The 25,359-nt window shown below is 50.2% G+C and overlaps 2 protein-coding genes across 4 annotated transcripts in view; one reads left to right on the plus strand and one right to left on the minus strand.

Moving 5' to 3' along the window:
• CMSS1 (cms1 ribosomal small subunit homolog) overlaps positions 1–25,359 on the plus strand; it is a 239,726-nt gene that overhangs the window by 20,248 nt on the left and 194,119 nt on the right. The window lies entirely within an intron of this gene.
• FILIP1L (filamin A interacting protein 1 like) lies at positions 540–3,633 on the minus strand. Its single transcript, XM_060172167.1, has one exon. It carries the CDS (start codon positions 3,420–3,422, stop codon positions 969–971), a length of 2,454 nt encoding a protein of 817 aa, XP_060028150.1. The 5' UTR covers positions 3,423–3,633; the 3' UTR covers positions 540–968.

Consider the following 25,359-nt stretch of genomic DNA (forward strand, 5'->3'; position numbering starts at 1 on the left):
TGCTCAGAAGCAGGGTGCCCAGGAGCAGACACCACAGGGGCTGCCTCGAGGTCTGTGCATAGACATACATGTTTTTATGAGGTTCGCGCCCACAGCAGAGGAGGACAGTCAACTCCTGATTGTCAAGGAAACATTTCCAAATAGGCTTTGCCTTTGAGTTGCACTGCAAAGCTTTCTGCTTTCACCAGCAGTATTTGTGTGCTCACAAAAGCAAGTCATTTAACACTGTGACTACACTTTCAGGGTCATTTCTAGAGTTTGTTATTCAGCACTGTGTTCGTCAGTTACTACCAATCAACACTCAGACTCTAGCAGCTGTGTGAAATGCTGTCGTGTTGACCAGGGACACTGCAATACATCGGAAACGTGAAGTCGCTTTTGTTCCCAGAGGACTTTCTGTCCAGTTTGAATTCAAAGAGATCTGTTTTTATGTATTTGAACCCCTACCTCCAGTATATGATCAGAAGTTGACTGTAAATGGAAATTACTTGTAAACAACAAATGGAACTGTTTTTTAAAAAAGAAAAAATAGACACATGAACAGGAAACAAAATTCTATTGAACATGCAAAAAATATATATAATACAAGATGACTAAAAGAAAATTCAGCAAGCAGTGGTAAAAATAACCAATCATTTACTGCTTTATAAGGTTAAACTATCCACCACGACAAGTTGCATTCCAATTAATGTGAGTTATGGAAAATCAGACCCACACAGATGCACAGATGCATTCGTACAAGTGCGGCTGTGTATTCCCCTACAGGCACGGGCAGGAAAAGGCAAACAGAACAGTAAGTGCACACTTGGTATGGCCAGGCAGGCAGGCAGGCGGGCGGGCGACCGCTAGCTCCAATTTCTCCTGGACAGTTCATGCACAAAGTCCCCAAGGTCCACGTTCATCCAGTCTTCTGGGAGGACTTACCAGGAGGACTGAAAGTCAGCCTGAAGGGGCGAGGGTGAGGGCCGTCAGTTGTAGATGTTACTTACTGTGATCTGTGACTGTCGGGGAAGAGGCGTGACTGCTGGTGTGATGGTGATACTGCTGGTCACCTTACCGGTGGCTCTGCTCAGCACCCCGTTCATCAAGCCTTGAGTTCGGTTCTCCTGCTGTGGTGTTGAAGGGCTGGCAGGCCTCACGGGGCTGGCTACCGCATGCACGTAAGAACTTCCTAAGTGAATGTGGATTTTATTATCCTCAGTAGTTATCACACTGGAGTTACTGCTGTTTGAACGCTGAAACTGCCACGGTGGCTGCCGGTCTGGAGAGACCCTGAAGATGGCGTGCTTGGCACAGACTTCTCTCGGCTCTGGGGAGCGTCCTTGCTCAGGAGAGCTGGCTGAACCAGCAGCAGCCAGGACCTGGATGGGTGAGATCGTCCTTTCTGGAGTCAGGGAGCCACCAGACTCTGGGGTCTGCGCCCTGGCAAAGGCTGCCACAGACGCCGGGGACATACCGCGCTCCGGACTCCCCAGGCCCTCGGCAGAGGGTTGGGGCTTGACGGAGCTGATGGAGGCGTTCTGGAGGATGGTCACCCTTGGCTTTGGTGCTCCACAGTTGGGTATCACTGCGGTGCTGGTGTACGAGTGAGGGCTGTCCGTGCTTGGACTTGTGATCTCAAGAGTGGCTGTGTTCTGGGCATGGTCTGGAGTGACCTTGATGTGAAGCGGCTGTCCGGGGACGTGGCTGAGGACCACGTCTGCAGGCAGCCCGAAATTACCATTGGGCTTACTCGGTACACTCCCATTCTGAGCATGGCCCTCCTTGAAGTTCACCCAAGGAGTCCATAGTTTCCTGGTAACGGGGCAGGGGGCAGGGGGGCCGCCCTGGAAGGACAGCAGGGCGTCCTCATCGCTGGGCTCGCCCTGGTCCTCACTCTCTTCCCGTAGCCGCCCATTGGGGACCGCTGCCCTTGCCGGTGGGATGAGACTCTTGTAATCGGGAGGCTCGTTGTCTCCGGCTTCCCTCTGAACTCCTCTGGAAAGCAGCAGTGGGTCGGAGACTCTTCTCCCATTGCGGCCAGGCCGGAGGCTCTTACTGAAATGCTTGTTCCTCTCTAGCTCCTTGGAGAGGCTTTCCGTCTCTCTCCCTGAATCCCTGCTCCCGTCTTCTTGCTGACTGAGCTTCCTCTGCAGAACCAAGTGGCCTCCCTGGGGGTGGCACGCCAGGGCCTCGGCCGTCATGTGCGCACCGCCTTGCCCTTTCAGTGCCTCCAGTCCTCTGGAGAGATGCCCTGACCTGGCTTCCTCTTCCTGAAGCCTTTTGAAAAGCCACTGCTCCTGGCTGGGTTCTGTCTTTGCTGCTAGTTTATATTTCGCAAGCTCCATCTTAACGTGCTTCAGCTCTTTAGTTAAAAACTGAGTCCTGTCTTTCTCGCTGACATATTTCTGTTCTAGAATCTCGTACTCATCCTCTGTTTTCATGAGGTCGTCCTCAATGGCTTTCATATCCTTCAGCCTCAGTCTCAGTCTCTCCACTTCTTGAGAAAGCTCTTTGATCTTATTGTTTTCTTGGTGTAACGCTGTTGTGGACTTACTAGGATCTTGGCTTCGTCTGTTTTTAAGGGAATCCTTCTCAACCCCTTCCAAAGACTGAAGCCTGGTTTTCAGCGTATTCACTTTGGACAGGAGATCCTGTCCTCTCTCTTCTTCCACTTTGAGTTTGCTTCTCAGATCATCTCTCTCCTTGGCGACCCTGGACATTCTGTCTTCCACATCCGCTCTGGCCTTCACTGCCTTTCGAGTTTCCTCCATGAGCTTCTCGGCCGCGGCTGCCGCTCGGTTCTGCTCCGCTTGGAGTCTGTCTTCCGTCTGCTTCAGCTTCTGCCCCATGGCCGAGCGTTCGTCCACGAGCATCACAGTCAGCGTCTTCAGTTTGGTGAAGTCCTCTTGCAGGGAGAGTTCCGTCTTCTCCAGCCTGCTCTCCACGGCTTCCAGCTCTCTGATTCTCTCCTTCAGGCTCTCCAGCTCCTGAGACTGGAGCCTCGCAGCCCCCCTCTCTCTCTCCAGGCTGCACTGCAGAGAGCAGCATTCCTGTCTGCTCCTGCTCAACGCATCCTCCAGCTGCTCCAGAGACGCCACCCTCCTGCCGAGCTCCTCCAGCTCAGCCGCCAGGCCTCGGCCGCGTGCCGCTTCCTCGCCCAGCCTCCCGCGGAGGTCCCCGCACTGCTCCTCCAGCCTCTGGAGCTCCTGGTCCTTCCCGCCCAGCTCCCGCACGCGCCTCCGCAGCTCCTCCGCCTCCGCCTCGAGCCCCGAGTCCCCGTGCTCCCCCCGGCTGATGGCGTCGCACAGGCCCTGCAGCTCCTCCTCCGCCCTCTGTAAAGCCCTGCCGGCCTCCTCCAGCTCGTCCATCTGGCGGCTGAGTGCCGCCAGCTTTTGTCGGAGCTGGCGGTTTTGGCCGTCCTCGTGGGTGAGCTTCGCCATGGCCGCCCGGTCTGCCCGCCTCCCGCCCCTCTCCCGTGGTCAGGACGTGGGCTCCCCGCTCCGGAGGGCGAGCTGTGCTGCCAGCCTCTGCTGTTCCCCCGCCAGCATCAGAGCAGAGGAGCTCCGTCTGCTCAGCTCCTCCTTCAGGGCAGCGGCCCTCTTTCCCTCTTCTGCTCCTTCCTCTCCCGGGGTTCAGTTCAGTTACTCGCTCGGTCAGCGCGCTTAATCTGAAAGACACAAAGGTACAGTCTCTTTTGTGTTTGTGACACAAGCTTTAGTAGCCGACTATGAGTACGTGTTTCTGTCGCTGGAGAAGATGCCACCAGCTCCTGCGTCGCGCGGAGAGCCACTCCTGACTTGGCGTGGCTGGAGGCCCGTGGTGGCCGGGAGTGGCTCTCTTCGCGGGTGTCCCAGCCCTTCTGCTCACTGCCCGGCAGGCAGCAGGTGCGGTTCACCGCGGGCCTGACGGGAGGGAGGGCCGGAGTGCTCGCACTGGCGCCTGTGTCCGTGCTCCGGGCGGACAGTGGCCGGGAGGCTCTGCAGACACAGCCTGGCAGCAGGAACAGCCTCTCGGACCCGCTGATCAGCAGGCGGGCGACTACTGAGCACCTCTGAGCGGCGGCTCTGCCCGGGAGTCACAGCACCGGCTCACAGTTAGCACCTGACAGGCCTTGTTGATGCTCCCTTTCATCAGCTCGGCGACTGTCCCCTTTTCAGGTGGTCTGAGTATCTCCGACACAGTGACTGCTCTGACGGTGGGAGTGAACTCGGGAGACGGCCGTGCTCGGGGCGGTCTGGCCGTGGGCAGGAGTGAACTCAGTTCCCTGCCAGCCAGTCTTCCCTGTGCAGCCTTCTCCTGGCTGTTTTTATTTGGAGATGGGGAGAGGAGAGGAGAGAGAGAGAGAGAGAGAGAGAGAGAGAGAGAGAGAAGACTACTCAGCACAGCCCCCCTGGCCGTGAGCACCCCCACCCTGAGCTGCTGAACCACCTCGCAGCCTGTGCTCGGGCACAGTGTCCTCGACTCCCAGTCGAGAGACTTCATTTGTGCCTGGGGTCTTTCTAACCCCTGATGAGTCAGCCGGTCTCCCTGCCATTAACATGTGGCGCACACTTGCAGGACATCATCCCACACCTGTCATTCTCGCCACAGTGGCTGGTGGCGACGGTTGGCTGAGCGAGGGAAGTGAAGAGCCATCGGAAGGGGTTCTGGTTTAAGGGAGCTGCTCCGAGCACAGGGCATGGCAGGAAGCGGCTTGTTGGTGACTCGGATTCCAGGCACTAACCAAGAACGATCGTGCTACTGAAACACGGGCTTTGTCGTTTGCTTTAGATTTGTCTTTTCAACAGGAGGGCATGACACATGCCACACAGAATATCCTCAACACACTCGTCCTCAGTAGTAAGGTCACAGTTTTAAATTGGTGGCGCTCTTGATTATACTGGGAGTGGGCTGGCTAGAGAGGCTGTGATTGTAGTTTGCAGCGCTGTTACATAGAAGCCAAAATAGACTCACATCCTTGAAGCACTGAAAACCTTGTCAGGACAAAAGGTTATGGGTGCTGATTCTCTGATCAGGCTTACAAAGGCCTTGGTTTTCTTTGTCTTGTTACTAGCAGTGAGTTGATTAGCCAACACTTGCGTTTAATCTTTGCCACAGAACTTTCTTTGTGAAAGCTGTTAAGAATCTGGGAGAACATTTTAAAAGGAAACTCATTGGGGTAGATAGTCCTTTTGGAAACAGTCTTCTTCAGATCTAAGTCTGCTCTTAGCTGCAGTCACAAGACTGCAGAATGACATGTTTAGACAGATTGTAGAATGTGAACATTCCCAAAGCTTTTTTTTTTTTTTTTGAGGGGAGGATCCACTCTTGACTTTTCTTGTTTGAGAACCTGACCGAGGGCTGTGGCATGTGAAATTCCGAACAAGTCTAGCTGGGTACTGGGGTGGGGCTGGGGATGATCTCATCCACAGTCCTGGCTAGAGGTGTGGCAGGTGGAGGCTCCTGCTGCTACCCCACTCCCTGCTCAAGACACCTGGGAGCCCAGGACATGGCTGGAGTCCTGGTCGGCACTGTGGTGGGCACAGCAGCGGGAAGTGCTTGCCCGTCTGTGTGACAGCTCTTAGGGTTTCATTAAGAGCTGCTTCCACAGGCATCCTTCAGGCTGTCTCCCAGTAACGTAGGACACCAGGTGCCATCCCCTTTTCTTGAGGGGTGTGCGTGCTGCAGGTATAATGCGCAGAGGGAGAGAGCGGTGCTGAGACAAGGGGCATCCACGAGGACATTGCTAGAACCAGCACAGCACTGCTACGAACCAGTTCCCTTTGTATGTGGTTTTGGTTTTTGCTTTTTGGCAGCAAACATGCTGCATCTTTTTGATCAGCACGGGACAAGCGTGTGTGCCTTCTGTGTTCTCTAGAAATGAACCAACTGCATGCCCATCTGTCCGGGCCCGTCACCTAACCTGTCTGTCAGAATGCACGTGCCCTCAGCACCTCCTTACTTCCTGCTCCCTAGTATCTTACCATGTCCATGGCCATTCCCGTGAGCTCAGTGTGTCCACTCAAGCGGGGCCTGTCGGGGAGGGAAACACAAGCGGATTTGCAGTCACACCGCCAGCCATGACCTCCAGAACTTAAGACTGACAACTGGGGAGAAACGAGGATGGGGGTCCTGGTGGTGGCGCACCTGGTTAAGCACACACATCACAGTGTGCAAGGACCCAGGCTCAAGCCCCCGGTCCCTACCTGTAGGGGGCAAGCTTCACAAGTGGTGAAGCAGGGCTACAGGTCTCTCTCTCCCTCTCCCCTCACAATTCTCTCTGTTTCTGTCCAGAAATCAATCAATCGATCGATCAATAAAATGAGAGGAATTCTGCCTCTCCTTTAACAAAAAATAAAAACAAACAAGGATAGGAGGAAGGCCCTTGGGTAACCTTTTGAGAGCCACTAAGTGCTTGTGACGATGTTGCACATTTTGCCATACAATAGGAAGACAGCAGGAAATGTATCAGGGTCCTGTCCTCCACACACAGCTCCCACAGCCAGGCTTTGATGAAGACATGTTTCTGCAAACTGCGCTAGACTCCCTGCCCCCACAGAGCTCATGTCGACGGTGGGCGCCCTGCGGTCCTCTGCTGTGGGGACTGTCTTGTGCATTGTAAAGTTTCTGCACCAGCCTTGGACTAGACTCCCTGAATCAAGTGGTAACTCTTTCTAGCTGGGACTTCCAGACATTACCCAGTGTCTCCTGGGACCCAAGGCAGGGGGACACAGCTGTCCCCACCCCACGCATCTTTGTGTGTAGATGTGTGTATGTCATGAGAGTCACACTTCCCTTTGTCTGCCCTCCCCAGCTCTAAAACAGATCCAACAGAAAGCTCCCACCAGAGTCAGGTATGTCCCGCTGACCGTGTCTCCTGGACAAAGGCATGGTCACTGCTGGCCTGCCTCCGTGCTCAAGCTACATTCAAACCCCGTGGAAGTCTTGTTAAATTGTGGCTTGCAGTTCAGTGGGCGGATGGGCAGGACACTTCCAGGGTGATGGATGCTAAGACAGACTGTGAACAGGAAGGTGTTTCTGCTGTATGTCATCTGGTTCCTGGAAATGGTACCCTGTCTCAGTAGTGACTGTGACAGTTTGCACAAAGTCTGTACTCCTGACACACAGAGACATTAGGTAAAGTCAGCTAAAATCTGACTACACTAGTGGAAAAAACGACTTGCAAATGCCTACCACGCTTGATGACTCAGTAGCTAAATTTTCACCTGAAAAAGCAGAAAATCATTTTAGTTTCAAGTTGTGAATTTTCTCATAGTCCAGCAGTGAAGATAAGGACGATGCGGCAGCATCTTTTACTCAGGGCTAAGGACACACTGCCTGGGATACACTGAGCGAAGTCTGTCCATGTGAGTCTACGTGGCTCACAGAGTTTGGGACTGTCTGCTCCCCAGCTGCGGAGAGTGAGACAGAGGAGGACGAGGAACAGAGCCCGCGCTGCCTCCCCGTGCAGTGTCCTCCCAGCGAGGAGCGTGAACTCGCGTGGACCCAGCCACACTCAGTGTCTTCTCAGGGAAAGCCCGTGCCGGGAGGCGTCAGCTACAGGAAGAGCCGCCCCTCGCCAGTGTGCCGCTGTGCTCGCTCTCTGCGCTCTCAGCCGCCGCGGTCTGCACGTGCTCGTCCAGCTCCAGCTCCTGCTCCTACACGCGTCCATCGCCACGAGCTGCAGCCTCACCCGGGGCAGGGTCTCATGCCCACCTGGGCCAGCACAGTCCCGGGGAGTGTGGTCTGCTGGAGGGAGGGTGGGTTAGCCGGCGGGCAGGGGAGGGCAGGGGCTCCGCGACCACCTGCCACGGCCACCATGCGCCATCCAGACAGTGTTTGTTCTGTCGCATTGGGCCTGCCTTGAGCAGCTGGGTCTTGGTGACCTCATGGTGCGGAAGCTGTGAGAAGGCTGCTGCTATCAGGCTCGCTCTCCACTCATCTCTCGCCGTAAGAAGACTTAAGTTTATTCTCGACAGACGTCAGTGAATGAACCCCATCCTACTCTGGTTCAGACATCTTTTATTTTATTTTTATTGTTTTTATAACTTCACACGTAAGTGATGTGCAGTATGTCTTTCTCTTGTATTATTTCACTTGGCTTGTCCATGTTGATATCAATGACAGGTTTCCTTATTTTAGGCCAAGCAACATTATGCTTACTGTATATACACCTTCTCACAGGCACACATCATCTTAACCCACTCACCCGTCGTCAGACTTTTGGCAGTTGACACACTGTAGCTATTGTGAATGATGCTGTTATGGACATCACAGTACAAATGTCTTGTCAAGATAGTGATATCATTTTCTTTAGATCTATACCTTCAAGTGGAATTGCTGATGTTGGGAACTAGAGCACATTTTAAAGTCCCTGATGGTCATCTGCATGTCTACTTTGGTGGGGCTGGGTGGTGGCACACCCAGTTGATCACACACGTTACCATGCACAGTGGCCAGTGTTCAAACCCCCAGTCCCCACCTTCAGGGGGAACCAGTGAGCAGTGAAGCAGTGTGTAGCTGTCTCTCTCTCTCTCTTCTTTATTTATTGGATAGAGATAGAAATCAATAGAGGAGGGAGAGATAGAGGGAGAGACAGAGAGAGACCTGCAGCCCTGCTTCACCACTTGTGAAGCTTTTCCCCTGCAGGTGGGGACTAGGGGCTTGAACCCGGGTCCTTGTGCCCTGAGTGTGTGTGTTTATCCAGGTGCGGCACCGCCTCCCAGCCCTAGTTTAGGACCCTTTCCATCTGGGGCACTTTGTTTTCACAGTCCTGGGAAATGAACACACCTCTATGTGTTCTCTTTTCATCCCCACTTTATTTTTATGTTATTGTTTATTACTGGATAGAGACGAGAGAAATTGAGAGGGGAAGGAGGGAGGGAGAGAGAGAGAGAGAGAGAGAGAGAGAGAGAGGAGGAAAGAGACAACGTCACACTGGATAGAGACGAGAGAAATTGAGAGGGGAAGGAGGGAGGGAGAGAGAGAGAGAGGAGGAAAGAGACAACGTCACACTGGATAGAGACGAGAGAAATTGAGAGGGGAAGGAGGGAGGGAGAGAGAGAGAGAGAGAGAGAGGAGGAAAGAGACAACGTCACACCTGCAGCCCTTCTTCAGTACTGACACCACCAGACTATGGGAACATTCGTGGAATCCCATCCATCAGACAGGCTATGGAAGCCGGTTTCACGGACACAGATGTAAGAGGGCTAAATCGAGACCGGCAGAGCGCAGTGTGTCATTTCAGCGTTCTACAGAGAGTCTCTATGGTAGTTGAGAACCATGTCTCATGACGTGGCTCGGTCTCTCACTGTTACTATGTGCAGCACTTGTTCCTTTGTTTCCTCTCAAAAAATATCACATCTATCATTTAGAATGTTCTTTGGTCCTAACCATAATGCTGGTTCTTTATTCCAGATTATACATGGGGAGAGTCTTTGTCAGTTGTTATTTACACACCCATGTCAGCACACATGTGATTATATTTTATCCCTCCTCCGGGAGATGCTGGAGTGAGACCCATCGTCGGACACTTGCCTGAGACAAATGTGCCGATGCTGTTGGGTTGTCAGGGTAGTCTTGACGTATCTTTCTTTCTTTTTTAAACTTTACTTTTTATTAGTGCTTTAATAGTGCCTTACAAAATTATAAGGTAATAGGGGTAGAACTCCACACTATTCCCACCACCAGAGTTCTGTGTCCTCATACCCCTCCAGGGGAAACTTCAGTAGTTCTCCCAAGGTCACAGATACGGGCTGACTTTGTAACTATCTGTCTCTATTTGTATCTCTGTATTTTTGCCTGCTGTCCTGCTGTCCTGCCTTTACTTCCTGCCTGTGCCATAGCTACATCTATCAGTTCTTCCAAGTCATAACAAACTTATTTATGTCCTGACATTTCTGATGACCCAGTATGTCATTCCTACACATAATGATTTGTAAGTCTCCTCATTTTGACTGTGCCTTTTAATGTATGTTATAATTAATCTTCCTAACATATAAATTTCCAAGGAGCTGGATACAGGCACAATTCATCTGTGCCTTCTACAGTGTCGACAGCAAAGCACTTAACGCCCAGAGGTGTGACACATTAATGCTTTCTGAATGGGTGAAAGGGTAAACAGCTGTGTGCCTCACTGGCATAGATCACTCTGCTGCTATTGCTGAAAGAAGGAGCTATCGTGCCTATAAGTAACATTATATCAACAGCAAATTCCATCGAAAGGGAAATCTTCCACTATAATCTATAATGTGACCACAGAAACACATCACATCAACTATGTGCGACATTTCCAGATTCTTTGTGAGTTTTTCAGACAACTGGCTCATGTGAATGAAAGTAAGGCAGTCAGCGAGCATCAAGACCCATGGGCTGAGCTGTTCTGTTAGTAAGTAGTGGCTAACTGAAGTCAGAGTCAGCGAGGTGGCACTCTACTGGCGGTGTGAATCCCGAGTTTAAGTTTTTGATACTGTGGGTACTGCAAACGTCCGCTCATGTGACTTGCCGACGACAAGGGTCTGTGTCAGCACCGGACTGTACGGGGCTAGACGGGCTGGCTCCTCGCTCCAGAGAGGGCTAGCTGTCGGGGAGAGTCGGTCACTTAGTCCGTGTGCAGCTCTCCGGTGGCTAAAGAGACTTAGTTCTCAGAAACTTTTGCTTGATCCTTCACACTGTTAAAGAGTTCTGAGGACTCTGAAGCGCTTCTGATTATGGGGGTTGTATTCATCAATATCTGTGTGTCAGAAAGCTACTTCTACAAACGTGCTCCGTGTTAATATGAGCGACTGTTATAAAATCCACGTCTGTGGACCAAACAGCAGTGTGAGCTGGTGTCTTGCTGGAGCTCACATTCCATTCCCACCTTCTCTCAGCCGCCACCACAGCTCACCCGCAGAATGCACTGAGACTGAGTATGCAAAAGTGCCGTCACGAAGAGAACTTGGACTTGTCGCCCATGAAAGGGGCCCCTTTCTCTTAAGGTCATGTAGCCAAATGTGCGATACCGTCCCGGACTGACTTTCAGCACCTCCGTCCCCAGCGGAGGCCCCGGGAGACTCTCTGCCTTTACATTTCCTCTCTCGGGAGGAGCCTTGCCGGGGCGGGGTGGCAGACCGGGTTGACGACACACATTCCCACTCCTAGAACCCAGGTTTAACTCCCTGCTCTCCACCTGCAGAGAGGGAGGGGGGGGGGAGTATGTGCGTGTATGTGTAGCTTTACAAGCAGTAAAGCAGGTCGCCAGGCGTCTCCCCTCCCCTGACGCCTCTCCTCTCCCTCTCTCCCTTCATCTCCCCCTCCCCTCTCAATTTATTTTCCAATAAATGGCCACAGGGAGCAGTGGCTTCATTGTAGCGGCAGTGAACCCCTGTGATAACCCTGGAGGCAATATAAATAATACATACATACATACATACATTTGATGTCCAGCAGAGAAGCCATAACAGAAGCCTGAACTCCCACCTTCTGTACTCCATAAAGAATTGTGGTCCAGGGAGTCGGGCGGTGGCACAGCGGGTTAAGCCCACATGGTGCCAAGCACAAGGACCGGCGTAAGGATCCCGGTTCGAGCCCCCGGCTCCCCACCTGCAGGGGGGTCACTTCACAGGCGGTGAAGCAGGTCTGCAGGTGTCCGTCTTTCTCTCCCCCTCTCTGTCTTCCCCTCCTCTCTCCATTTCTCTCTGTCCTATCCAGCAACGACGACATCAGTAACAACAACAATAATAACTACAACAGTAAGAAAACAACAAGGGCAAAAAAGGGGGGGGGGGAAGAACTGATTTTAAAAAATAAATAAAATAAAAAGTTCTTTTTTAAAAAAAAAAAAAAAAAAAAAGGTCCCCACCTGGAGGGGGGAAGCTTTGCAAGTGGTGAAGCAGGGCTGCAGATGTTTCTCTGTCTCTCTTCCTCTCTGTCTCACCTTCCCTCTTGATTTCTGGCTGTCTCTATTCAATAAATAAAGTTAATTAAAAAAAAATTTTGGTCCATCCTCCCAGAGGAATAAAAAATTGGGGAGTTTCCAAAGGAGGGGATGGAACACAGAACTCTGGTGGTGGGAACTGTGAGGAAGTGTACCCCTGTGATCTTACAATCTTGCTCATCATTATCAAATCACTAATAAAAGAGAAAAAAGAAAAGAAAAATCCTAAGTGACAAAACTGTCTCCAGAAGTCAGTGTGTGTGTGTGTGTGTGTGTGTGTGTGTGTGTGCGCGCGCACGCGCGCGCGCTGGAAACACAGGGCATGACAGCCACTTAACCGACTAGTTTAAAGCTGACTTCATCTGAGTTTCTGCACGGGCCAGCTGACATCTGACTCAGTGCCAGTGTGCAGCACCAGTGAGCATCTTCCGTGTGGGGTTTCTGTGCTTGTTATGTGTCTGTCACCGTCAGCGTCTGAGGTGTTGAAACCTGCCTGTACGCTTGTATAGATCACCGTGGTTATATTGCACCGTCAGGAAAGTTGTGACGCATTTCTGTATAGAAAAACTTAGGAAAAGGTGCCTGGTGGTGGCTGGGCACACATGCTGCAGTGCACAAGAAACAGGTTCAAGCCTCCAGTCCCCGCCTGCAGGGGAAGAAGCTTCACGAGTGGCGAAGCAGGTCTGCAGGTGTCTCTGTTTCTCTTCCTCTCTATTTCCTCCTCCCCTCTTGATATCTGGCTAACTCTATCATATAAAGATAGTAAAAATTTAAAAAAACTAAAAACATAGCAAAATACATCCTGACTTTTCCAACAGCCCAATAACTGACAATAGTCTTGCACCATCAAGCAAGTGGTGTGATGATACCAGATTTTGCTTGGTTCTTTCTCAAGGTATAAGAAACACTATAGGGGGTCAGGCGGTAGTGCAGCAGGTTAAGTGCACATGGCACAAAGCGCAAGGACCGGCATAAGGATCCCGGTTCGAGCCCCCGGCTCCCCACCTGCAGGGGAGTCACTTCACAGGCAGTGAAGCAGGTCTGCAGGTGTCTATCTTTCTCTCCCCCTCTGTCTTCCCCTCCTCTCTCCCATTTCTCTCTGTCCTATCCAACAACGAACGACACCAACAACAACAATAATAACCACAACAAGGCTACAACAACAAGGGCAACAAGGGGGAAAAAATAGCCTCCAGGAGCGGTGGATTCACAGTGCAGGCACCGAGCCCCAGCAATAACCCTGGAGGCAAAAAAACCCACTATGCTCCCGTTCTAGCAAGGTGTGTATGAGTTCACTCTGCTAGATCTCTCTTTTTCTTTGACGTGCTTTCACTTTTCCAGACAAAGTTTGACACATTGCATCCCCCTGACTTAGCTCATTGAACGCTGACAGATTAACTACCAAGCAAGTAACTCCGCGCGTCACACTGCTGTCTCCGCTTCATACCTGCTTTCGTGGCTGGGCTGTGACTACAGTGTTTGACTAATACATAATCAGAGTAGTTGCACTGCATTTACAGTGACTGTCCATCGTGAAATATGACAGCCCAGTTAGTTTTTGTTTGTTTGTTCCTACCCTATCTGTAAAACAGGAGTAGCATTTACCTCAGGAGGTTGTTACAAAGATCAAGCAACACGTTAGACCATCAACATACTTGACTCTTTCTTACTATAAGCCACAGAGAGAGAGGAAGAGAGAGAGAGAGAGAGAGAGAGAGAGAGAGAACAGCTGGCTATTAGTCTACCCCGGTTCTAGGTGACTGAAAACAGTGGTCTCGTGTGGCTACTAATCCACCTGGGCCTCAGTTTCCCAACTGGAAAACGCGCACGCTAAACACGTGATGAATATCTACAGCAGTCAGACTGCTGTTGGACAGCTTTGTGAGCACTGTCACTGCCTTCACCAAATAGCTCCAGCCGCCAAACCAGAATAAAAATCCAGACTCGGGCCACATGCTATGAATACAATGCCAGGAGTACTGAGCCCTGATTCAGTTTGTTCCCCCTGGCTCTGTGCACCTCTGCTTCTCTCCTCTAGAACAGCTCCAACAGATCAGGTCCTTCTCTTCCCTGAGCACAGACCATGGGACTTCGTAATGCCCGCATCAGCTCACCCAGTCCAACCTGCCGTCCTTTGCTTCCTGACTGCGGCCTTTCTCTCCTGCTAAAACGGGAGCTTTATCCAGGTGGATGTGGGCTGCGTGAGTGGTGCCATATGGAGGGGGCTGTAAACAGTGGACACACAGTCAACAACGGTTCTTCTCTCTTTCTGTGAATGACAGTAACTAGCATCGCTCAGTGAGCAGTTAGTCTGTGCCGCGTCTGTGGCATCCAGCGTGCTATTCTTAGAAGTCATCCTGGGAGATGGGAACTGTCGTCTCATTTTACAGGCAGGCAGCTAAAGCTGAGGGAAGTTACGTAACTTGCCGGAAGCCTTGCTCCTACCTAGTGGAAATAGGATGCCAAGACATATTCTGCTCTGAACGCTGCTGCACCTACATCTCTCTCTCTCCTTCACTCCCTCCCTCCCTCCCTCTCTCCTCCTCTTCCGTTTGGTGATGGAAAGGCACAGAGAATCACCAGTTTGCAAATCACTGTTTTGTGACAGTGATTTCAGTTGGTTCACAACTACTCTAAGGCTTGATCAGGAGACATTAGCAAATATTCTCTTAATCACTGTAATAACAAAGCCAGTTTAGTCACTTGGCAGGAACTCGTGATTATTTTTGGGTGGTTTAAAAGTTGTGGCTTTGCCAGTAACAACACCTCCTGTTCCCCAGGGGTGGTGGGCTTGTCATGATTTCTGACGTTTCCTTACAACAGTTTAAGGAACTTAAAAGTTCTTGGAAAATGTTTTTAACAGGCAGCCTTTCTCAGACAGACTTCAAGGGCACAAGACTACATATTCTTAAAACTATGTATGTGTTTTCCCCCATTAAGAAAATCTATATCTGCCTGACTGCTCACATTTTGATACTTTTCTTGTATCTCAGTGGATTGAGGAAAGCTGAGGTAGCTTCTATAGAAAATGACTCTGATTCAGCTACAGAATTGTCTTTGTTCTTACTCCCAGCAGTCACCTTGCTTTCCTGATCACAGGTTATTTTGCATTTAGCTATTTTCAAATAGTTATTTTCAAGGACTCATATAGAATACACACTCCTTGGTTGGTAGTTTTCTCTTTAATCTCTATTTAAAGATACAAAAAATATGTATCTTTTTCCAGGTCTAGCCTGAGCCACAATTTTTTTTTTTTAACCCTCAGGTGGTGTTTTTTTTTTTTTTTCCCCAGGCTCTTCTCTTTTATTTGACTTTCATACATAAATTCACCAGTGCTCAGTTTGTCAGATTTAATTTAAAAGGCTAACTCCAGGCCCCGTCAAGTGCTGGGTGAGTGAGCTCACTGGTGTTGCCCCCTGTCGTCTGGCTGCCTGCATAGAGGCAATGGCTGCCGTGGTATGTTTAGGAAACCAAACGTTTCCTACCTCGTTAGTGGGAAATTCAAACTTAAGAAATGTAGAAACCACAACAACAGAGGCTTGTGCTTCACTGTGATTACTGAAGCCTTGGAGCCTGCCATACAGGACGCGGCAGTCAGGAGCCCATCCTGTGAGGGTCAAGTGGGAACTGTTTTGATGCCGGAGGACGCAGTGCCCGCCCAGTGCAGCAGTCTCAGGGCAGAGGAGTCATGGAGTGGCGCCTCGAGGTCAGGGCAGTGTGCAGATGAAGGCTGGTCCCTAGCGTGGCTTATGAGAAAATGGTTGAGTCCTAAGCCACAGAGAGCACCTCCCCCACTCCTGAGCCCTGAGCGCACTGCCCGTGGTCCCCACGACGGTGTGGGAGCTTGGTGTCTGGGCCACGTGTACATCTGAATGACAGGCAAGTGGAGAGGCTCCCTTCTAGGTTCTGTTGGATTGGAAATCGCTATTCTTCCTGTGCTCTGTGGTCTGCATGACCTCTTGCTTTGATTGCCTGAGCCTAGTTGACTTTTCCCTAGACTGACAGTATAGAGCATTCAGCTTTCATTCTGACTTCCTGCCACTTCTGAACACTGAGAAGAGACTTCTCTCTACGGTCTGTTCTTTCAGAATGGACCTTTGACTCGCAGCCTGCTCAGCAGCAGAGCGTGTGTGTATCATATCCTTGCCCTGTGCTGAGCCCAAGTGCAAGGCCCTGCGCCATTCACGAGCACCGAGGAGTCCGGGCAGCTCTGTTGCTAATGTCGTCTGGGTGAGAAAATTGTTCCAGGGGTTGGTGAAGTCACATGCACGAGATTCTTGCGATAAAAGCAAGAAAGACGAGACAAACTGGGGGCCAGGCAGTGGTGCACCTGATTAAGCGCTCACATCACAGTGCACAAGGACCCGGGTTCAAGCCCCTGGTCCCCACCTGCAGGGGGAAAGCTTCACAAGCGGTGAAGCAGGGCTGCAGGTGTCTCTCTGTCTCTCCTGCTCTATCTCCCCCCCACAGTTTCTCTCTGTCTCTAATAAATAAAAAGAAAATAAATTTAAAAACAGATAAACAGGTTCTAGGAAATACCAAGCTTCAGCACTGAGGGGTAACTAGCTAGCAACAAGTTTACCAGAGGTGAGAGCACCGACTTCACACCCAGCTGTCCCAGTTGTTGTCCTGATTCATGTTAAAGTGAAGAAAACTGTTTGAGGTTTTCAGGCACTGAATAGTGTTTTTGAAAAAACAAAGCAAAAAACCCAAGTACTGTCCTCACTTCTATAGTTCACCCACTTACAACTAAAACCAGGAAAAAGACAGACCCCAGTTTTCAAACAACAGACAAGACACATGAATAGCTGTGGATGTAGTGAAGAGGAAATATTAGCCCCACACCTGCTACTGCTTAACTCACCTCACCTGCCTGTTAGCCCGCCTGCTGCCTGAGGGGTATGACATCACTTCCTTAATAGAAAAACTCTGACAATCTTCAAATTTCATTTGTAAAGCAGACCCTTTACACTTTTTTCCTAAATAGGATCGTGTTTACATCTATATATCAAAACTATGGGGCAGGGGGGTTAGCATAATGGTTATGCAAAGAGACTCTCAAGCCTGAGGTTCCAAAGCCTCAGGTTCAATCCCCTGTACCACCCTCAGCCAGAGCTGAGCAGTGCTCTGGTCAAAAAAGAAAGAAAAGAAAAGGTGTATTTCACATGATCTGAAGGTTTTGTACACCTTGTCAAGTCTCAGTGGTTCATAACCAGATGGAAACTGCAGCTGGAATTTCATGACATTCAGATTTATTTTTGACTCTTTATAGGTCTAGCATTTTGTTGTGATTTAGGTTTTTAAAAAGTCATTTATTTATTTGGTAGTCAAAGAGAAATCAAGAGGGAATTGGGTGATAGAGAGGGAGAGAGAAAGAGAGACACCTGCAGCCCTGCATTATTACTTGGGAAGATTTCACCAGGCAGGTGGGGACCGGGGGCTTGAACCTGGGTCCTGGAGTATTGTAACACATAGGCCACTGCCCATAATTCAAGTTTTTAAGTTGCTTTAAAAGTGGAGAAGTAAGGCTGGCAAAATAACTTGCTTGGGTAGTGTCCAGCTTCAGCTTCTGCATGTGGGCGACAGGTCCAAGCCTGGCCCCCTGCATTGAAAGACACTTTCAAGTTGTGGTCATGATAGCAACCTCTCTCTCTCTCTATATATATATCTCTATCTCTATCTCTATCTCTGCCTCTGTCTCTATCTCTGCCTCTGTCTCTCTAAGGAAAAAAGTGAAAATGTGATTTTTTTTTTTTAGCAGCTCACAGTTAAAACATTAGGCTTATTGAATCCCTTGGTACTGTATCTTTCATGAATTTCAACTTGATACATAATTGATAGGATCAGTGCTTAAGGGGTGAAAAGAACCACTTCCTCCCTTTTGTTAATATTTCTATTTTTTAATCCCCAAGAAAAGTGATTAAAGTAACTGAGTTGTGAATAAGATATATATATATATATGCATATATGTATATATATATATCTTATTATGTGTATATATGTGTGCGTGTGTGTGTGTGTGTGTGTGTGTATATATATATATATATATATATATATATATATATATATATCATATTTTACACCTTGAACCTTGCTTTTATACCCCGAAACATACAACTTGAGGGAATCATTTCTTTCTTTAAGAAAACGTACTTATCTCCTAGGTGAAAGAGGCCAGGACGCTGACCGGCTCTGCAGCATATGCAGTTCTAGGGTCAGACCTGGGGCCTCGCACGCCGGCCCCGCATGCTGCCCACTGAGTCGCCTGTCACTCCCTGGCTGAGCTGACTGGGGGAGTTAGCCAGCCTCCACCCCACCCGCCCACTGACCGAATGGTGCCTGAAGCTGCTCATTATTTGAGCAGAAGTGGAGTTGTGTTTCCGTCACTGCTAAGAAGGCAGAATCACTCAATGAAGTGAATTCACTCGGAGACAAATTTAGATGAGATCCAGATGGGGAAAATTCAGCCAGAGACTCTTAAGTTGGTCTACAATTCATGGCATTTTTGCTCAACCCAGTTAACTTTAGAGGGTTGTGAGAAGAATCTTGTGAGGAGGGACTCTGAGGAAGATGAGTCGAACCCCAAGTCAAAGCTGTTCTGGCCTTGGTCTGAATGAGTTCAGGTTCTCTCCATGCCTGGCTACCCGCCTGGCAAAATCCAGAGTGACTACATGCGGTCTCAGGCACAAGGTGTTTCTTGTAGTAATGACTATTATCCTGATAATATTTTCTTTCTTTCCTTCTTTCTTTCTTTCTTTCTTTCACTGTCACCAGGGTTATTGCTGTGGCTCAGGGCCTGCACCATGAATCCACCACTCCTGGCGTCACCACCCCCCCTTTTTTTAATGGGTGGGGCAGAGATTGAGAGGGGAGGGAAGCTAGGGAGTGAGACAGAGAGACGCCTGCAGCCTGTCTCACCACTTGTGAAGCCTCCCTGCTACAGGTGGGGAGCGGAGGCTGGAGCTTGGGTCCTTGCGCATGATGCCATGTGCTTTCAGCCAACCTGCCTGAATTGATGTTACTTTGAAAGAGTAGACAGCCTCTTGTTTTTAGCAGGAAAAATCACTAAAAAATGCCACAAGTGCGTCTCGTCCGCCGCTCCCTGCTAACAGCCTAGCGAGTGGAGGCTGCCCGGCGCTGGGCCGCCAGCAGGACCAAGAGCCTCTCCTGCCTCTCGCAGCTCCGGGCCAACCGGCTCCTCCCTTCTCTGGGCATGTGGCATCATTCAGTTGGCCCAAACGTGGGGAAACGTTTTAAGCTCCCCTTGTGATTTCTGCCGTGAGACTCGTTTTTGTTCCTAAGCAGAAAGACTTAGTTCACTCTGAAACTCCTGTCCCCAAACAGGCCGCAGGATGTCAGAAGGCCGGCAGGGGCTCTCAGGGCTGACTTCCCCAGAGGCTGCTCTTGCTGGTCCAGGGGTCTGAGCTCTCGCGGGCTCCGGTGTGACGGTCGCACTAGCCTTTTTCTGAGCTTAGTGCTTGCTCGCTCGCTCACGTCTCTCCCTTTTCTGCAGCTGGTCTGTCTCTGTGGTGGCGTCATCGGGAGCCGGTCTTCATGCGTCTGTCTTGTTCTTCCCCAGTAGTGAGAGACACAGCCGGTGAGTGGCAGTGTTCCCTTTCTTGCTGGGTCAGCCAGTGACCTCCGGGCTTTAGAAGGCTTCCCAGCGAATGCGTGAGTGGAGGTCAGGGTTCCGAGCCACTATTTCTAGCCTCTCAGCAGACCCTGGAGGTAGCACTCTGTGCCCCTGTCTGCAGTGTTGCTAGTAAGCACATCTACAGATGGACTGTATTCTGTGTGTATTTAAAGTTGATGTTTATCTTTACTTATTTATTGGATAGAGACAGAAATTGAGAGGGAGAGAGACAAAGGCCCTGCAGCCCTGCTTCACCACTCGTGAAGCTCACCCCTGTAGGCAGGGAGCGGGGGCTTGAACCCGGGTCCTCGCGCACTGTAACTTGCGTGCTGCTGCCCGGCCCCATTGTGTATGTTTTCAGCAGTCTGAAGCAGATGGTCACTCATCGATTTTTCTGTCCAGCTGACCTGTTACCCACACAGCTTTGCCCGTCCCATGACAGGCAGCAGGAGCGGGGCCAGGACAGAAGCTGCTGCTCAAGCCCGAAGGCTCCTGTCCTCCCCAGCCAGTGCCCAGCCAGGGCTAGTGGCCGCAGCCGCACTGACACTGGTCGCAGGGCTGCCACCCCCCCCCCTCCCCATCTGCGCTCAGGCCTGTGCTGTGAGTGTCTGATAGACACTCGCTGGCTGTGGCGGGCCTCCGCGGGTGGACACTGGCGTAACTGCTCTGAAGCTGTGGGAAGGGACTCTCTTCTGTCAGGCCTGACTCCCCAGAGACATTTCGAAAATAAAGAATATGACAAGGAGAAGGCAAACAGTGGTTTCTGGTTAGTGCAGAGGCAAACCGTCTAGACCTCGTGACTGCCTGGCACAGGCCTTCCGCTGAGGAGGCACAAGGATTAAGGACAAGCGGGAGTCCTCCCTTCATGAAGGCCACGCCGCCCCGTGCTCTTTCTGACTCTGCTTGCAGTCTGTGCCATGCCCCAGGGCACCTCACCTGGCGCTCTCTCACCACTTTCCATCTCATTATCTTGGGGAGGCAGCTGCAGTGAGGTGGGTGGAGGTGGGCAGTGGAGAGGCACCTGGCTGAGTCTGCCTGCACAGCACGGCTCTCCTCCCTGAAGCGACCCCACCGGCTGAGTGCACCTGCCGCTGCTTGTCTCCGGCTTCTTATCTCCGACTTAATTCTATCGCGTTACTTCACACAGAGGCAGACACTTGTTTTGGACTCCTGCACAAGACCTACTGATAAAAGAAGGGGTTCCCCCCCTCACTATTTCCAGAAATACTCTGTTCTTACCGAGTATGCTTCTGGGCTATACCTCAGGTATCCGCGCACTCATCCACCACCCTGTGTATGCAGCGGCCCACCTGCTAACTGGCCACCGTGTACTTCTCTGTGCGCCAGCAGTAACTTCCCTCAAGGAGTTTACAGTCCAGGAGTTAGTATGAATTTAACGTCGTGAGGCCAAGTAAGGTGAGCACCACCAGAGACGTCGAGCCTTCCAGAGCAGGTGACTTGTAAAGGCTCTGGGCCGCTTGGAACTCCGACAGGGAACCTGCTAGCTGCGAGGTCTGAGGCTGCAAACGCAAAGTAGGAGACACACCACCTTAGAGCCACTTGTCAGTCGAGTCAGCTGTCCGGACGTGACCGTCTGAGTGGAGAGCTGGCACCTCTCCCGGAGCACTTCTCGCTGCCCAGCCAAAGGGTCTTTAACGTCACGTGTCCTCTGTCATTTCCCTCTCGCTGTCTCAAGGTGGAGGGACGGCCCTGGCCTCTTACCTCCTGTCCCTCCTTACTGCTTGAACTTGCTAGCAACTTTGAATCTTTTTAACGGGCCTAATAATCAATTAGCATTTGTAGTGCACGAGCTGCTTCTGCGTCCTCTCTCCTCCGAACTAAGTAGGCACTGCCCCTCGACGTCGGGTGGCACTGGCTCCACCTTGTCTGTGTTTCTATCAGGCCACACCTGGACGTCAGGTCCTGCTGCGGGTGACACACAGACGGTCTCCGAGATGCATCAGAGTCCTGAGCACACCCCCTGAAGGCGGACAGATGTTTGTCTGCAGGAGCACTCGCTGGTCTCCATCGCACTGTCCACACTTCGCAAATCCACGTCTACAGAGTTTAGCTCTTGCTGTTCTGATAGGGTATATTCTCTCTCCCTTTCTTCCTCTCTCTGCCTTTTCTCCCTCCCTTCCTTCCTTCCTTCTGTCCTTTTCCTCTCCTTCTCCCTCCTCCTCCTTCTCCCATCCTTCTCCCTACTAACAACCACTCTAGGCTGGAATCAGCATTTCTTATAGACCAGAAAGGAGGACTTGTCCGTACCCCTCCGTCCCCAATACTCCTTCAGCCACCACCACTGCCTCACAGGACCCATTCCCCAAACTTGTCACTAAAAAAGTAACACTTGTATCTTAAGAGTTCATCTTACCTTGGAACTGAGGGATATGGCAGTGGGGAGATTAGAGGGAAAACACGCCTAGTATGTTCCTCTCTGTCCTCGGGTTCAGAGTGAATCTTGCTGCTGTCCTGTCTTATCTGCAAGGCATCTGGGAAAACCAACACGGGCAGGGTGTGCTTCTCCCCTATCTGAACAAGAACTCAAAGACTTCTTGGCGAGCCTTTCCACTGTTGTTTGCCTAGCTTCTCAAGAGGCAGTGTTAGTGCAGATGAAGAAGGTCAAGGAGGGAAAAAAAAATCTCCAGACTGTTTTTAAGGAAAGCCAGAAGGCCGTGGCAGGGTGGGCTTATGGCAAGGATGCAGGTAACTGCTAGCAATCAACACATCTAACCATCCCGGTAGGAACTGCCCAGCTGAGGAAGTCTTAAGTGTCTGTAGTGCGTACGGAACACAAAGGACTGGGCCAGCAGCACTGCGCTGCAGCAGTGACAGAGGCAGCCAGAGACAGCTGTGCTGCTGCCTGCTATGCGATGCCTCTTGGTCTTTAAAGCACTTTTTGTACATAGTTTGTAGACGCTAAATACTCATCTTGAACGAAGGCTGAGTTCATGATCAATGTGAATAAACTAAAAGATTCACTGAAGATTAAGGCTATGCCCCAAGGGGAAGGTGGGAAGCATAGACTTCTCAGAGATCCCAACTCACAAGCTGAGCAACAGGCCTCCGCTCCTGAAGCGAGCTGAGTCCCACATTGCTCTCGTCCTCTGCTCCCCAGGCCCCAACACCCACGCTTTTCAGTCACTGCCTTCTGCCACGTTCTTTCTCCATAAAGTAGGAGATCATGTCCCTCCACCTTGTAGGGACACTCACTTTGTCCCGGGGCACCAGACACGGAAAGAACATGACCTAAGAATTAATGGAATTGTATTTCTCATTTTCCATTTTCACTTAAAAAGAAATCTCAAAATCTATTTGTTATCAAGGCCGGGGGGGGGGGTGGGGGGGGAGGGGCTCACTGCAGAGGACCCTAAAACTAGATTCATAGTTTCTTGAGAAAGAACATTAATGGTCCTTGGAAGTGGAACTGACAATCACGATATTTAATCAAACTTGCCGCATGTTTTCATTCTGACTCCATTATGGCACAGGAGAAATATGACAAAAGATATCAGTTCCTCAGGCTAACTGTCATGAAGGACCAATGAATTAAAAAATATAATTTTAAGATTAAAAAAAAATCCTTGTCTTTATCTATTGGATAGAGACAACCAGAAGTTGAAAGGGAAGTGGTGACAGAGAAGGACAGAGACAGAGAGACCCCAGCAGCCCTGCTTCCCCACTCGAAAAAGGTTTCCCCCTGCAGGTGGGGACTGGGGCCTTGAACCTGGGTCCTTGTGCACATATGTGATATGCGCACTCAACCAGGTGCACCGCCACCTGGCCCCAAACGTATAGTTTTAGATGTTCTCTACTTGAAATTATAAAAGTTTCCACTCAGACTATAACACACTTCCGATATATATATATATATATATATATATATATATATATATATATATATATATATATGTAGTCCCAAGGAAGAGAAACTGCTAAGAAAGAACCTTTTCACCAAAGTCTGAGACTTTCAACTGTAAAAGGTCTGGTGATAGTGTCTATTCTTTGAGCCGTGCTTTAGATAGTTAATAAGTGGCAGGGCGGGGAGAGGCGTGGGATAATGAAGTATATCATCAAACTTTTTTTTTTTTTACCACTGTTCAAAAAAAAAAAATACAGACTCTGGAAACACAACAGTCAGCGCTTGGATAGAGGTTATGATTTCCAGCAGTTGAGCTGTAGTTTGGGACACAGAAGGTTCTTTGGGTATAACTCAAACAATAATTGACGGTTCTGTTTACCTCCTCCTCTGGTAGATTCAAAAGAGTCGAATACCTTTTTCCCAAGGCAGGAATGTTTCAGTTTCCAATTACAGCCTACATCAAATAAACAGTTTTCTATTGCATATCCTCTGCTTCTCCATAGTGACTTGGGTGTTGGCCCCTGTCCTTCCTCATTATGGTAGGCATCCCTGGATTTGAAATAATAGTTTGGTGGAAATCCTGTTTCTTAGTACTAACCTGCAGTTTACATAGCCTGTCTTCAGGCCAAATGACATACAATTTTTCTTTTAGAATACTAAAACCAAAGTCTTGAATTGCTCCAAACAAAACTAGCAAATACAAAACAATATTCCCATCCAGCAAGAAAGATAGACACCAGTGTCAGTATGCTTTAAAGACTCAGTGACAGGCACTTCTAGCAGTAAATACATCCCATTATTTGAGCATATACAATGGGCTTCAAACATATGAAAGTGTTATGAGTAAAGCATACTTTCACTTTGATTTAAATTTATTCTTAAAAGGAAACAATTCTATCACAGATGCTTTCGTTTTGTCTAACAGTGTGTGTTCCAGCTCAGTGAAGCTTGAGTGGTAGCCTATTTCTCATCTCCTATCCTAGTGCTTTCAATTTGACACGGCGTGTTTTATTTTAAATCCATCTCTGACACGGCATGTTTTATTTTAAATCCATCTCCCGGCTTTTATTCTAAGAAATGAAATACGGGTAGGTGTTCAGCAGCATTTACAAACGCTCAGTTATCCGCTGGCAGTTCTGATGCCACCGTGTGACTCTTCAATCAGCCTTTCTACAGGACAAATTTTGTCAGCAGTGTTACTCTAAAAGTCTTTGAAAGTGCACTTTGCCCAGAGTCTAATTAGAAAGTCAGAACTCACAACTTCCTTGTACAAACTGACAGTTGTTTTTAAGATAGAATCACAGCTGGGAGATATTTTTGAAGCTTAAGAAAAGCTAATTACAACCTGTAGTTCTCTCTCCCTCCCTCTCCCTCTCCCCCTTCCTCCCTCCTCTCCCTCTCTCCTCTCCCCCTTTCTCCTTTCTTTCTCTTCCACGTGAAGATGCACAGAAGGGGCTGGGTGGGAGAGGCAGAATGCACGCGTGTGCCAGTGTTTCCCAGTCTGCCTGGCAGCCAGGGCCGCTGCAGTGGGAAACTCTGCAGTGACCATGCGTCCTCCCTGGCTCTGCTCTGCAGTGACCATCCCACCTCCCTGGCTCTGCTCTGCAGTGACCATGCGTCCTCCCTGGCTCTGCTCTGCAGTGACCATCCCACCTCCCTGGCTCTGCTCTGCAGTGACCATGCGTCCTCCCTGGCTCTGCTCTGCAGTGACCATCCCTCCTCCCTGGCTCTGCTCTGCAGTGACCATCCCTCCTCCCTGGCTCTGCTCTGCAGTGACCATGCGTCCTCCCTGGCTCTGCTCTGCAGTGACCATCCCACCTCCCTGGCTCTGCTCTGCAGTGACCATGCGTCCTCCCTGGCTCTGCTCTGCAGTGACCATCCCACCTCCCTGGCTCTGCTCTGCAGTGACCATGCGTCCTCCCTGGCTGTGCTCTGCAGTGACCATGCGTCCTCCCTGGCTCTGCTCTGCAGTGACCATCCCTCCTC

The sequence above is a fragment of the Erinaceus europaeus genome, chromosome 14 (assembly GCF_950295315.1).
Source record: "Erinaceus europaeus chromosome 14, mEriEur2.1, whole genome shotgun sequence".
Classification (NCBI taxonomy): Eukaryota; Metazoa; Chordata; class Mammalia; order Eulipotyphla; family Erinaceidae; genus Erinaceus; species Erinaceus europaeus.

Excerpts from the sequence above, each read along its gene's own strand:
- FILIP1L (XM_060172167.1), bottom strand. The coding sequence starts at position 3,422 with ATGGCGAAGCTCACCCACGAGGACGGCCAAAACCGCCAGCTCCGACAA.